Source organism: Haplochromis burtoni, unplaced genomic scaffold, assembly GCF_018398535.1.
Source record: "Haplochromis burtoni strain Fernald_Lab_line unplaced genomic scaffold, NCSU_Asbu1 Contig_182, whole genome shotgun sequence".
Lineage (NCBI taxonomy): Eukaryota > Metazoa > Chordata > Actinopteri > Cichliformes > Cichlidae > Haplochromis > Haplochromis burtoni.
This window is the reverse complement of record NW_024582543.1, coordinates 425726-440860: the sequence shown is the minus strand read 5'-3', so window position 1 is coordinate 440860 and position 15135 is coordinate 425726. Positions and strand designations below refer to the sequence as shown.

The 15135-nt window shown below is 37.5% G+C and overlaps 1 protein-coding gene across 4 annotated transcripts in view; it reads left to right on the top strand.

Annotated features, from left to right (window-relative positions):
• The first annotated feature begins 829 nt into the window (after positions 1-829).
• The window catches only part of LOC102293980 (calsenilin), a 17276-nt gene continuing 2970 nt past the window's right edge, over positions 830-15135 (top strand). Inside the window, exons 1-4 of one of the 4 annotated variants that reach the window (XM_005934621.2) lie at positions 830-1136; positions 5047-5221; positions 12040-12042; positions 12901-13025. In XM_005934621.2, coding sequence (XP_005934683.1) covers positions 1131-1136; positions 5047-5221; positions 12040-12042; positions 12901-13025 — 309 coding nt within the window. In that variant the 5' untranslated portion in view covers positions 830-1130. Of the gene's footprint in view, positions 1137-5022; positions 5222-8740; positions 11585-12039; positions 12043-12900; positions 13026-15135 lie in introns of those variants that run through there. The other 3 variants (XM_014337552.2, XM_014337553.2, XM_014337554.2) reach the window with 3 other exon arrangements.

The window sequence follows — 15135 nt, the reverse complement described above, 5'->3', positions numbered from 1 at the left end:
GTGTGTGTGTGTGTGTGTGTGTGTGTGTGTGTGTGTGTGTGTGTGTGTGTGTGTGTGTGTTCGTCAGTCTGACTTTCAGAGAATTTCAGATGAAGTACTTTAACAGATGCGGTATCAGAGTATATTTTAGGAAGCTTCCTGTACTTGTATTCATTTACCTTTCAAGTTGATACCATGCCATAGATAGAAACTCGTGCAGGGAACGGAGCTATCATTTTATATTTCAATGTCAAAATTAAGGAATGTTTTACCATAATGTGTTTTCAGCTAGAAACCTGCACACTGAGCATTAATGTCTGCAGCCTTTTTTTCTATGACCTGACATCATTTGACAAGAAGAAATGTAATCAATGAGCACTCAAATATCATAATCTTTCTATTTACAGGTCTAGAATGATCAAAATGATCCCTCCAAGTAACTAAAATTATAATTATTCAATGTCAGATGTAGATGCTCTTTTCTACATAGTGCATTATGATTCCTTTCATCCTCTGAAACTGAATGTGAAATATTTTTCCCCATACAGCAGACATTTCCCCCAAAACCAAACTCTAATTACAAGTGAGAAATCCTTAGAAGCCCTTATAGATGAATGTCTGTATATAATAATCTTTTCATTATGATATCTGAGCAGGAGCTTACAGACAACACAGCAATATTTTTTTAATTTCCTCAGAGAGGCACGCAGACTGGGCCGGGACTCGCACGCCAGTGCTGCAGGTTATAATGTGTCTGGTACTTCTAATAACATTTTTCACAATGTAAACAGCTCATCCACACCTCCCTGCCTCTGCAGCTCTATAAATTGTTCACTTGTTGAGACGAGCACTGGCACTTTTCAGTATCTGCTGAAGATCACGACTCTTCCCTTAGATCAATGACTAAGTCATTTTTCTTCAGAGGTGTTGTCCTGCGACGCTGGATGTGATGATCACAACTGTATAGTGTTTATGTTCGGCTCAGCTTGTGAGCGCAGGACTCTGAGCAGCTCTGCTCCTCCTCCTCTAAATAGCTGATGTCTCTCTGCGTCTGCAAGTGGCTGCAGCTCGCCCGGGGTCTCATCTGAGGAGCGCAGACGAAGGTTGCAGCGATTTTTTTTCCTCAAAACAGCAAGTGAAATCCAGACGCAATGCAGGTAGGGTGAGCATTTATCACTTTGACTGTTACTTTCTGTCATTGCTGAATACGATTTGCCCAGAATACAGACGATTAATCACAATAACGCTCCTGCAGTGTCTTACCTACCCTAGCGCACATGCTCTGACCTTCTGGTTATTTATCAGCGCTAAAAAGTCTCACAACTGAACATTTTAAAGAAAGAGGACTGGAACATATGATTTTGTGATATTTTAACGATACAGAGATCCATCAATGCTCCTTTTACAGTACTCCAAAATCAATATTCCAACTTATGGAGTAACTAATACCTTGGTATTATCTGAAAACCACACATGAAGTATCAAAGGTGAAATAAGCCCTTTGAAACTGTAACCGACCATAACTTATATTACATCTGCATTATAAGACTATGCAGATGTAATGAATGTTTTCTTCAGTTATTGATGTTTTATGTTTCCTCAAACATGTTGCAGCTGATTATATGTTATTTTTTGCTCCTTATTGTTTATTTATTAATCATTTTTTATATCTAGAGATTTGGAGTACTGTGGTGGAGCAAAACCCGAAGTAGTTCACCTAGAAATGTAAATTTACTAGAAAAGAGTACCTTTCATTATTTAAGTACATTCTAAATGAGATTTGTTTCCTTCCACCAACTGGCTATTTAAAACTTAGAAGCTTACTATCCTGCCCTCAAGGAGAATGCTAACAGGAATACCCCTTTGTTGTTCATGACTGAGCTCAAACACAGGGCAAAAACATATGCATGCAGCAGAACTGCAAGGCAGTCTTGAAGATACCAAAAACACGACACAACACTATGTGTGAGCTCATGCCTGCATGCAGGTGTGTGTGCATGCAAAAAGGTAACATACGTGACGCTCAGTGGGGGTCGGGTGCCCAGAGAGTTCACGACGAGGTAGATCGCACGGAGCATCTCTCTTTTAATAATGCAGCTCCCCGCATGTGAAGACCCAAAATAACCTCCTTTTGGATCTGCTAGAGCAGCATGTGAGTTCTTTACACATCATTTTGTCTAATTTTGTTTTATTTACCCTTTAAAGGTAAATAAATGTATAAATTCCAATGACATCTATTTGATTGTTGAATTTATTTTGATTCGGGTGAAGTAAAATCAGATTTCAGGTCAGAGGAGACCGTTTTAGACGCGCCTGAAGGCTATACGCTGCATTTATGTATGAGACTGCTAAATGTGTAGTCATGCATTTTTAAATGTGAGCGTGTGACTGGCACAGATGCATACAACATGCCTGTGTGTATGTAGGCTATGTGTGTATTCTACTATCACTCCTTATATTCTTAGTCATCCTTCACCTCACCACGGCTGTCCACTCTGATCTTTTATTGATGAAGTTTTAAGCAGTGTGAATTATTGAGCAACAGCGTTGATGCTAAGATGATTTAGCATCCTTCCATATTCAAATAGGGGACAGAGGAACTCCCCAGACAGTTGTTTCCTACAACACTCTTCATACTTTCATCTAAATATCCTCTAAACAATAAGATCTAATGGCTGCATTATTCATGCAGTGTGCAGAGAGTTAAAAGGAAAGGAGAAGAAACTAAACATCACGTGGTACAGTAGCACTGATAGGTTGGGAGATTGTGCCCAAAGACCTCATTCAGAATAAAAAGCAACAAAAGAGACAAAGCCAAAAAAAAGCACTACTCTTATATTGTTTCACAGTACATCATTTGTGCTGCTTAAAATCAGAGATGTGAATTACATTGCTGATACAGAAACACTGAATATGTGAGTCGTGATGATATAATGTGGTGGTAACATGAGAGCTTTTGTGCTATTGTTCCCAGAAGCGCTCCTGTCACCGGAGACCTTTTTCATTTCTTTCAGAAAGCACATTTCTAAATCCATCATGTGAAAAAAAGTTAAGGTCACTTCTAAAAACATAGAAATTGTCTGCAGTTTGCTGGCCTGAAGCATTCAGGTGTGTTAATGTCAGTGCATCAGCTATGACCTTGGAGAAGCAACTGTCACTGCTCATCAATCTGGGAAGACTTATGGGGCCATTAACACAGAATTCCAACTTTATACAGTGAAAAAGATTATTCACAAGTGAAAAACATTCAAGATGACAGGTCAGACTGTGCAATGCTCAAAGAAACTGCAAAAAAGAATCAAATCTGGACATGACGCCCAGATTCTACAGGACTTAGCATGTGAAAAGTTCATGAGAGTGCAGATAACAGAGTTATTATAATGTTATAATTTCTATATAATTGTTCTTTTTTTATTTCTTTTTGACTTTTTGTTTTCAGTTCAGTTCAGTTTTCATTGGTTTCTGTGTTACATTTTAATTATTATTGTATGGAGGTCACATGTCAGAGGTCAGATTTAGGAAAAATCAGTGCAGGTATTAGAATAAAAACACTTTTAAAGACATCTCAATAACCAAAATCTCAATAACCACGTCCATTAGAGCCTCATCAGGCAAGTTATAATAACATTTTGGTCAAATTAGCAGGTACTAAAAGTGAGGGCATTTCCACTCTTTTTTTATTTTAGTTGGTTTTCCAAGTTCACAAAATAGTTGTTTTTTTTTCAAAGTCTAGTTTTTATTTTAGTTAACCAAAAGGGTTTTTTTCACATTTAGTTTTAGTTTTGCTTACTATATTAACCTTGACAGTTAGGAAAAGACTGAACAAGTCTCGCTTGTTTGAGAAGGTTGCCAGGAGAAGTTGAAAACAAATCCCCAGACTTCTGAAACAAGTGGCGATGTTTGGCCATAATGCACATCAGCACAAACACCTCGTACCAGCTATAAGCACGATGGTGGAGGGATGATGATTCAGGCTTGCTTTGCACCCACAAGAATTTCGGCGCCTTGCAGACATTGAGTGGACCATTAACTCCTTTGTATACCAAAGCATTGTAGAGTCAAATGAGGTAATCTGTCTGATAGCTAAAGCTTGGCCGAAAATGGGTCACACAACAGGACAGATAAATAAAGAAACACTTTTTAATAGTCTTTTTAATTGATGACTAAAATGACTAAATGATCATCAATTACAAATTAAATCAATGTCTAAATGTTGCTTTGACTCATTTCACAATATAAATATGGATGCAGCTTGTGATTTCTACACCATTATTCTATTAAACATCCACATCAGTTCTACTCCTCGTTAACACTGTTCACTCTCTGCAGCGCAGTTCTTTGCTTATGTGTGCCAAAGTCTGTTCAGCCACGTGCCGGTCCCAGCTTGTTATTTCTCTAGGTTACAGCTTCCATATTAACCATTGTAGACAACATCCTAGACATCGAGACAATACACTCCAAAAGAGAAGAGCTCTGAGTATATTGGTGAGGTTTTTTAGGCTCTGGTGAAGTGGATAAAATCATTAAACCTGCTTTAAGCAACACATTAACATTCATTTGTGTCCACTTGATAAATGTGGGTCAGATATTGATTCTTGTTTAAAATCTTTGGTGTTCATCTCCACAGGGAAAATCTGGTTTGTTAGCTGGTAAATGTTCAGCTATTTCTCACTGGCTAATTGCTGACTGTGTTTGTATGGATTTAGTCATTTTCAGCTGTTAATGGCATTGAAGAGAACTAAATCAGGCTTACTGAGCTAAACCATGCAACATCAAAAAAAAAAAAAAAAAGATCTGCAGAACTGTAATTTTATTAACAATGAGAAATACCTTCTCTAAAATCTAATTTGTGACTAAAATACCAAAATATTAACGAATTAATTCAGTGCCACAGTTAGCAGTGACTCTGTTTTACAGCCTGAAATAATTACACCTGGTATATTTACATCCACTTACAGAGAGGGGCTTTTGTTTTATTCCCCTGATTTAAAGCGTGGCTAGTTCTTTAAAATCAGGTGTGTCTGCTTCTCTTTTCTCTCTCAGAGGACAGTTTCTTTCTGTCTTCAGGCAGATGAGAAGGCGGTCGATGGCGGTCTACTGCCGGATGCCAATGGGAAAGAGCCAAACCCGGGCGGTCAGACGGAGGGCTCAAAGTGGCAGAGACCACGGCTCTCGCGTAAATCTCTGATGAAGTGCTGCCTTGTGAAGTGGATAATTGCCAGCACCACACAGCAGGGCCCAGGTAGAAGCACAAAGAAGGCTGCAGCACCACGCTAATACCCTCAGTGGAAATTGTTGATTGTCTGTGACAGCAGGGTGGAGGAAGAGAAACGCAGGATTAATATAGGAAGAGTGCATGTCCGCTGTCATGTATTACACAATACATTGATTTTAACCATATTCATATGTGCAGTATAGATTTACCTTATAAGTATCACATTCTTTACCATGTAAACCTTTTTTCAGCTAAAAATTTCATTTTTCAGCTTTTAACCAGTCAATGAGTGCATTGTGGAGGCTTTCACTCTTGAGTTTTTATATTTTTACCCTCCTTTGTCACTCGTTCTCTCTCAAAACACACAGACAGACTGTTGCCATTCTTTGTCTGAATCCCTGAGAAGTGAAAAGTGGCACGTTTTTAAAAATGAATGCCACAGAGTCTTTCAGCATCTGCCCCTCTTTTCTTGGTTTATGTAAATTATTGACATATACCTTCAGTGCAGACATTTTTTTTCCCAATCCATCCTAACAATTTCCCATTCTGTCTTGATTTTCTTTCCATTTCTCACATTTCACTTGTTTTAGCGGAAGAAATATAGAATGAGGTTAATGGAAATTGTCCTCTGCGGTTTCTAGAAACGACCCGCTCCTGTCATCCAGACTCATTTTCTGCTGACTTGTCTCTCTGCCAGCAGACAGATGGCAATATGTCTTGGACAGGAAGACAAGAGGGCAAATGCTTTTTGGCAAACACAATATTTTGCACTTATAATAGTACCATTATTGTTTAAATATTGTTTTTATCTATAATAATGCATTCCATCTCATGTTTAGCACCAGAAAGGGAATGTGTGTGCTAATCTTAACTCATCCAGTATATTTCTGGTAGCACTATTTTGCACCTAAAGCAGAGAACAGCAAAAATTAGAATTAGATTATTTTTAGCTTTTTGAACGGTTATACAGAGAAATTTAAAGGTTTGTTAAAGCTCCTCCACAATCTCTGGACTTTATTACAACACTATCACCATCTACTGGCGTGTGGAGTTTACAGCACCTGAATTTCACACACACCACTCTCTGTCTACAGTAGCTGATGGGCTGCACTGACATTCATACTGTGCGGTTGTACAGTGAATGGAAGAGTCTATGAAAGAGGAGATTCATCTGCATCAAATGAAATGCATTAAAATGAACTAAAAAACAGATGTGATGTAGGTCTGTACTACACAGCCAATTCACCACCCAGGGAATCTTTCTGTAATCTGGACTCACTTACCTTAAGACTGACGATCAGGATAAGCAGTAACAGGACGCTGGTTATCAGCCTATTCCAGGGTTTTCCCTGCATGCTTACATGAAAGGAGTGTCCCTGGCAGCATCCAATGAATCACAGTTAAGGATAAGTGAACTGGCAGCAGTGTGGTTGATTTCACAAAAGATAATAGAACTGAGCACCGGGAAAATATGAAGCGGTTGAAAACATTATACAGACTGAAAGCAATACAGCTACTGCTGACAAAGCAGCATGTGTGAGAGGAAAAGCAGTGTGCACACTTCAACAACACTTTTAGTATAAAGTGTGTCCACTTTAAACATTTTCCTGTAAGACTGGAACAGAGCTGCTATATTAATGAAACTGAGCCTATTTGAAGACCGGAAAGAAAGCTGGCAAAAATGCAAACTGTGAGTTAACAGACTTATCGATATCATTCTGTCATTAAGTATTTCATTAAATTAATGTTTAATTAATGTTTGCATTATCTATAATTTGTCTGTTTGTCATGTTGTGTAAAGTTAGGACCCAAACATGGGAGGCAAGCTGACTTACAAAAGGGGAGACACTTTCTTTAGGTTGATGATAAAACAAATAGTGAAACATCAACAGAAGGGAAAAAAAAAAAAAAAATCTAAATGGATACAAGGAAAGAGGACAAGTACAGAGGATAGCAGACCTCTTAACAAAGGACACAGGGAAGACTGGACTGTTTTTGCACATATTAAAGGGCTGATTAGACAAAAGTTGGAATGAGACATCAGTGCAGACATTCAGGAAGTAAAACCCACCTCACGAAGCTAACTATAGGAATTAAACAGGTAATGTACTGAAAACAACGAAACACAAATGAACTTACTCGAGGGAAAACACAGAAGGCGAGACAGACAAAGGAACAACTAGGAAAACCTTTGGGAACTAAACACATTAGAAAGAAACTCACAATAGAAACTGAAGGTATATAAAAACCAGTAATTACTATATATGATAATCAACTCTAAACAGGACTCAAAATCTCAACAGTAACTAAAGACTTAACTCTTTAAAGCCTAAACGATGAAATAACAGCCAGAAAAAATGTCAAAATAAATCAAAAATGATACACTTAAGGGTTCAATGTGTTAGGATAACATTGGAAATGAAAAGAAAACTCAAAATAAGAATTCAAAAAACTCCAAAGCAACTAAAAACCTGAAGATTGTGACTTTGTTTGTCTTCTTGTTGTTGTTGTGCTATAGTGGGAGCACTTCAAATGCAACACTGACTTGGAAGGTCTTCCACTTTGATGATGCTCAGGGTAAAATCTATATGAAATCATAACTTGTCACATTTAGACAAGGCTCAGTTTAGTGGCTCCATGGTGTAAAGCTTTACACACCTGCCCCAACATGTGAAAGATCCTCAGTTCAATTCTGGGAGGAAATACAAACGACAGCCAAGCTAGTGTACGCCTAGTAGTGGTGTAAATCCCTAATAAATGGGAGGATTGTGTCAGGAAGTGGATCTGTGCCAAATCAAACACGTAGATCCACTTGCAGAATAAGGGAGCAGCTGAAAGTTCCTTTAGAAAAGACTCTACAGCAAGCTCACTGTTCCTGCTCTTGGCCAGCTTGTACATCACACCCATCCAGAGGGGACAAATCTGTTAGTCTAAAATAAAAAATGCCCTCAATTATATCTTGGAAATCACTACTTTATAATACAGATATTCTGTATCTGTATAGAGTTTTCTTTCCTTGTTGCTGTATTTGATGTTAGTAAAGAAAATGAAAACACAAGATCTGAAGAAACTCTTAAAATACAGTTAAAATAGTTCACGTTGTTGCTGTTGCTGGCTCTGTTTCTGCTTAATAACTAAATAGGGCAACTAGCAAATTTCATTATAACTCGATAAATAGTGAACGCATTTATTCTTTTTCCAAATCATATCATCTCTAAAAGGATGAGGTAAGGACATCTTTAAATACCCTATTATGGAAATACAGAACTAACAATGATAGCTTTATAGTTCATGTTTTCTTTGGTGATTCATAGCAGCGGTCCCCAACCTTTTTTGCGCCACAGTCCGGTTTATGTCCCACAATATTTTCACAGACCGGCCTTTAAGGTGTCGTGGATAAATACAACAAAATAAAACCAGTACCGGTACCAGAAAAAGAAGATTCATTCATAATACGCTAGAAAAGACCCAGGGAAACCGAGTTAACGCTAAAAACGATTTTAAAAAAATTACGTTAACAACCGATAAAATCCCTGAAAACCATCAATTTCACACCCAATCCTCAACTCTCACGGACCGGTACCGGCCCATGGCCCGGGGGTTGGGAGCCGCTGATTCATAGAAGTGACCTCTTAAGTTTCAAAAGCAACACAACTGTAACCTGAATGGAAAGCCCAAATGTACCATTTGAATGCGTAGATATTAAGACCTGTGCCTTAAACCAGACCTCCATGCCTGCATCAAGAAAAAATGTCCTAGCTAGCTAATTCAATTGTTTGACAAGAAGTTTTGATTGATGGCTTAGACTCCAGGCTGTAATGTAGCTTTCAGTGTAGTCATTAAAGCCTGATGATGGGACTGATGGCTGCACTGTCGGCATCTCTGCGAGCTTAAGCCACCTCACTCTTGTCTGTATTTAATAGAAGAACAGGAATACATCAGCACTTAAGGTGCATTAAACAATGTAATGATGCATTATTTTTATGGAAGGTTCCCTCATGAGCTCATGCATCTTGCATGTTTGATATAATGGCTGAGTCCATCTCACAAAAAAGACAGGTTGCAAAAAATCCACATAAAAGAAATAACAAGTTCCTGCATTTTGTTAGCTGGGCAGTACATCTGCTCTACTTTACAGTTTACAGTGCTGACTAAAAGCCCAAGTTGAGCTCACAATGTAGTAAATTTCATTGTTAAATGACAGGAAACTACAATCACTGAGATTTTACAGGATTAAACGGTCATTTTACATCTGTACTCTACAATAACAGTTTCTTACTGTGAAAAACAGTAACAGTAACTATAACAGTGCTATAATGTATAAAATATACACTTTGTAGTATACTGCAGAGTATTTTAAAGTACTATTTTTTTGTCAATGTCCAGAAATTTGTATCTTCTCAAATGTCAGGGTGTCACAACCATGAGACTTTTATTATGAAATAAAAAATAATAACAGCAAGGATCACACAGACCCCAATTGGCAATCAGAATTAAAGTTTTAATGAGCTGTTGTGCTAAACATAGATATTATTTTTGATGATAATAATGTAAACAAAAAAAGATGCAAAACCTAGCTAATAGTTTAAGGAGGCAACCATATGCTTCAAAGCTAAATGCAACAGCGCAGGTTGCATTTAGCTCTGACCTGAGGCCCTTTGATGGGCATGTTTACCCACTTTCCTAGTTACTCTTCACTGCAAAAAGCCAAAAAATTATGGAAAAAATACAGGTCATGCTGCTGGTGACCAATATAGGAATCATCATGTGTGAACTCAATTTGGAATCAGAGTTTGAACTCATAAAGGTTTGCCTTCATAGACCATCTTCTTGAGCTGCTACAATAATAGAAATGACTGCTGTTAATATTTTCTACATCAGCATTTGCAGTATATGGCTGTATTTACAAAAAGTGGTGTATTGCTGAACAAAATATATTGTATTTTTACAGCAATTTGTTTCAGTGTAGACACATATTATGAAGTAGGTCTAAATTTACTAAAATAAATGAATCCAATGTATTTGATTATGCCATATATAATGTCCTAATCAAATAAACAGAAGCCTTTTTTTCAGAAAATGAGCTGATAGACACCTTTTTACAAAAAACCCATACATTTTCATAATGCACAACGACATCAGGTCTCAGTCTAAATTACATCCTCCAAATGTACATTTGAGGAGCTCGGCAGCTCTACTATTGATATTTCTTGTATTTTTGGCAGGGAACTATCCCCGTTCATTAGGTCCATTTAAACTCTCTAACTTACATAAACCCTCCCTGACCATCGAAATGCATATCTGGCATACATCCTCTGCCTGCTCACAGACCAATATTGTTCCTCTGCACAATTGATTTGCTTTCCACCCCTCTTTCCTACTTACATTGAGTCCATTATGTTGTGCAGACTCATCAGTTGTGAACTATCCCAATGATCTTTACAATAGAGCATAATCATAAAAAACTCAAAAAGTATATATAAATACTGTTACGTACATTATTTATAAAATATATATATCTGTGTTGTCAGTTTAGCTTTGCAGGATAGCAATAGTTCATTTCAGCTTTTGTTTTGTTTTTTGCAATGTCATAAAAGACCGTTTTTACAATCACAGTGGTCTAACTGCTTTTGAGCTCAGAGTGAATACATCTGTATTATTGAGTGTGTGCATTGCTGAGCAGTCCTGTAGACACAGGCAGCACCACACAGGACACAATAGTTTTCTTTATGAGTGCTGTTAATATCCCAAACATCAGAAGATGTGAATCAATGCTTGGTATATCATTTTGCATCTTTATCATGACCGGGCATATTTAGACATTGCAGATTGCCAATCAGAAACTATTAGCAGAGGAATCCCTTCAGTAACAGTGATCCACCCACCCGCCCACAACCTCAAACACACAGCTCAAGACAGTGTAAGTGGAGGTGGAGCCCTGAGTTGATGGGACAGTTGGAAAGATCCAGCAGGATGCGAAACGCTGCTGAGCCGCAGCAGAACTGAATCATCTGCAACTGGGGATAACTTTGGATAATTTGGGGGAACTCAGATTCAGTGAATTTTTTATCTACCTGCAGGAGCAAAAATGGACTTTGAACCCGTTTCTTTAATGAAGAAGGCTCTGCAGTCACTTTTATTTCTTTCCCCCATTCACTGGCCATTTGCATATGAAAACTAACAACTAGCGGAGCTTGCACCATAGCAAGTGTTATATGTCAGTTGTTATTTTAAAGGGTTTTTTTTTAAAGGGCTTTTGCAGAAGCTATATCTAATGAATTGCAACGATGGCTTTGGAGGGCATGGAAATAATTGCTATCATTGTTGTTATTGGACTATGTATTGTTGTCCTCAAACAGTTTGGGATTTGCGACCCTTTGTCACTGGAAGGTAAGACAGAGAAAGAGAGAAATTAAACATTGATCTTTGTAGGATAGCCTTTAATGTCTCACAGGGTTTTTTTTATATACGTAATAGAAATGGAAAAGTTAACAATAGTCATGCACATGCAGTAAGTTGAATTTTCCTGTACTGACAGTTAATTAATCCCCTTGTAACTCTTTTCATGACAAAACTTATTGTGTTTATTGGGACAAATTCATGGACTTTTGAACAAAACTCGAAGTCCATCCATGAAAAAAGAGTAACTTTGAAAGACACCATGAGGCCTCTTCATGAACAAATTCTTACAGTGTTGTTTTTACAGCGACCCTGAACCTACCTTTTAATTTTCTGTATCGGTAAAAATTTTGGTCTAACTAAATATTTTTTAACAGTCATATCAATTTCTCCTTCCCTGTTTCTCAACCTCTTCAACTTGCTATATCTGTGGCATTCTCATGAAGATGGTGAGTACCTACAATGGTATTCCTCTGCACATTATTACATGCGACTGTAATTGCATTCCAGCTGTTCTTGGAAATTCTTGGTTTTTGGTAATCGCAGTATGTACATTTTTTGGTCCTTAAGGCTGACGAAGCAAGCTTTTTTTTCTCACAGTTGGCATTTAAGCTTGTCAAACACAGGTGTAACTGCATTAAATGCCAGTGGCTGTCTAAAAATGTGCAACTCCTTTTGCTTTTGCAACCCTAAAAATGTGCTTTAAATCACCCTTGTCTAATATCTTTTTATTTAAGCGTCAGGATGCCAACAGCGACCTTGAAAATGCCCAAAAAAAAGCATGGCAGCATGTACTTTCTGCCTGGTTATTTCTTCATAAACAAAATTATGAAGAAGAAAAAGCTTTTTCTATCAAGATTATTTCTGTTACGCCTTTAGCAAAAAATATTCCTTCATGCAATGTTCATAAAAATGTAGCACTGCACCAAATAGCTCAACTAGAACTGGAAGAGCTCGCTGTGTTACTTTAGCATAATACTTCGATGCTACAAGTTTCTCTCTTTCTCTCAAAACAACTCCCACGTCTTTCTTTCTGTTTCATCTTCTTATTTTTTACTTGTACGATGTTGAACATTCTTCTTACGCTGTTGCTTCCACCCATTTATTTGTTGTCCCTCTCCCTCTTAAACCTCTCCATGTTTGTGTTGTTTCTGTGAAGATGGTGAGCATTTTGAGTTATAGGATGTAAATGTAAATGTTTTGCCTCTATGATTTCCTTTTTCTGTCTTTCTAGTCTTACTGCTAGTAAGAATCCTCCTTTCCTTCCACCCTCTCGTTTCCCCTTTTTGTCTCTTTTCGTGTGACAGACAGCAGTGACAGTGACCTTGAACTCTCCATGGTGCGTCACCAACCTGAGGGTCTCGAACAGCTCCAAGCCCAGACGCAGTTCACCAGGAAGGAGCTGCAGTCGCTTTACAGAGGCTTTAAGAATGTAAGAAAACAATCAGCATACTTAGAAGCAATTCATCAGTTTTACTCTTTATTATTTGGCAGTATTTTAGCAGAAAGGAGCATCTTTCCCTAACCACGTGTTTTGCTATTATCCTTTATGTATTTGTGACATTGTGAGTTGCAGTTTGATTGATTAATTATAGTGTAGTTACTTAATTATAAAATATAAGCACACTTCATTACACATAAACTCAATGTACTTTGCATAAAAAGAAGCATCAGTGACACCATTTAACTTAATTTCCTGTGGAGCACTCTCTAACCATTCCTTCTATTAAAATGAATATAAATGCTACAAAAAAATATTCAATACAATGAAAAGTACAAGAAAAGTTCATGTAAACATATATAGACAACCAGGTTTTTATGTCTAAACTGTGTGTAATTATTAATCATCAAATGTCAACAACATGGACTTCCAGAAAGTTTTGAATCCTGGCTTCAAGGATTGGACCACAAGAGCACTCGAAACTGGCACAAAAATGACCGTTACAATATAAACCGGCATCTTTTAAACAGAGATATGACAATCACTAATAAACCAAATAAAACCATAAAACTTCACAGACTGACTGAATACTAAATCTATTTTTAACACGTTATGGGACTACTGCGTCAGTTTAAGAAGTTGTGATTTAAGAAGTTCTCCTGTGTTGCTCAGGCCACTTTTCAGGTAGCCTACTGTAAACATATGATTGGAATTATAGTGTTTTATGTGCGCATTTGGCACTTTAAAAATCCCAGGCTTACAGGAAATTACTTTTATATTCTATCTATTTGTTGCATGTTATTGGGTTGTCTAAGCAGAGAAGCTCAGACCTCCCTCGCCCAGGCTCTTCACGGGGGAAACCCAGCCCAGTAACATAATCTCTCCAGTGATTCCTGGGTGTGCGTAGGGTTTCCTCTCTACAGGACAGCTATAAAGAAACTCACCTATGAGGAATGCAGGAAGCATCGTAGCCAGATACTACCACTTTTCCCCTTTTTTCAAACAAAAAAATGTGTAATCATGTAAAATAGTTTCTCTCCAAATGTACAATTGAACAAGAAGATTATTGAAAATGAGTGTGTGTGTGTGTGTGTGTGTGTGTGTGTGTGTGTGTGTGTGTGTGTGTAAACAATAAGTGTGCGTGCAAGTGCCTGAGGGCAGAAATCTTTATTTTGATGGCAGCTTCACCACTTTTGCAAATTTCTTTCTTTTTATGAGCCGCTGCATGTATTGCTCAAATCGTATTGGTCAACCACGGCATGCACGCATAAACTTGGGAGTGACTTAACACATATTTTTGCCCACTGCAGGACGGGGTAATAGATATCGACAGTAAGTGGTTGTAATAGGAAGCAAAGCTCCATTAAAGAGGGGAAGGAGAAGACCACAAGCTGATGTAAACAAAGAAGCTTTAAACTTAGAAAAAAAAGAAGCCTGAAAATGTTTTAAGAGTCTTCAGAGGCATTAATGATACATAAAGAGTTGCGCAGAGAAATGTCCAGCATAAACAAATCTTTAATGAAGATATCAAGAAGATGATTTTAACTAACCAAACAGATTTGTTTTCACAGCAGACGTTCTGACTTGTCATAGCAGGATAAGTACAGTAGTATTAAGTACAAGAGTATTAGTTGGTACCCGGTGCTGTATTCCACTTTGCTTTGGAATTCCAGGTAACACTAAACGAGCAGAGCAATCACCAAAGTTAATCGTTCGATTTTTTAGTTGTTTTTGCAGCTTTATTACATTTCGCACTAAAACCGGTTTCCACACTTTTTTTGCCAAATGAAATCAAAGTTTTTGCTTCATTCCTGTGTAGTTTATTGCACTTTCTTTTCCCAGCACAAGCAAGGTATTCTCCACACACGTATCAGTGTTACTACAATTGTTGCGTTGTTTTATGACAAATCAATTCTTTGAGTAAACGATGACCTTATAAGGTCTCAAATAAGATTTCCTTAAGTTTTTTCCTTAAGACAATGCAACATATGCTCTCTCTCTCTCCTGATAGATAGATAGATAGATAGATAGATAGATAGATAGATAGATAGATAGATAGATAGATAGATAGATAGATAGATAGATAGATAGATAGATAGAT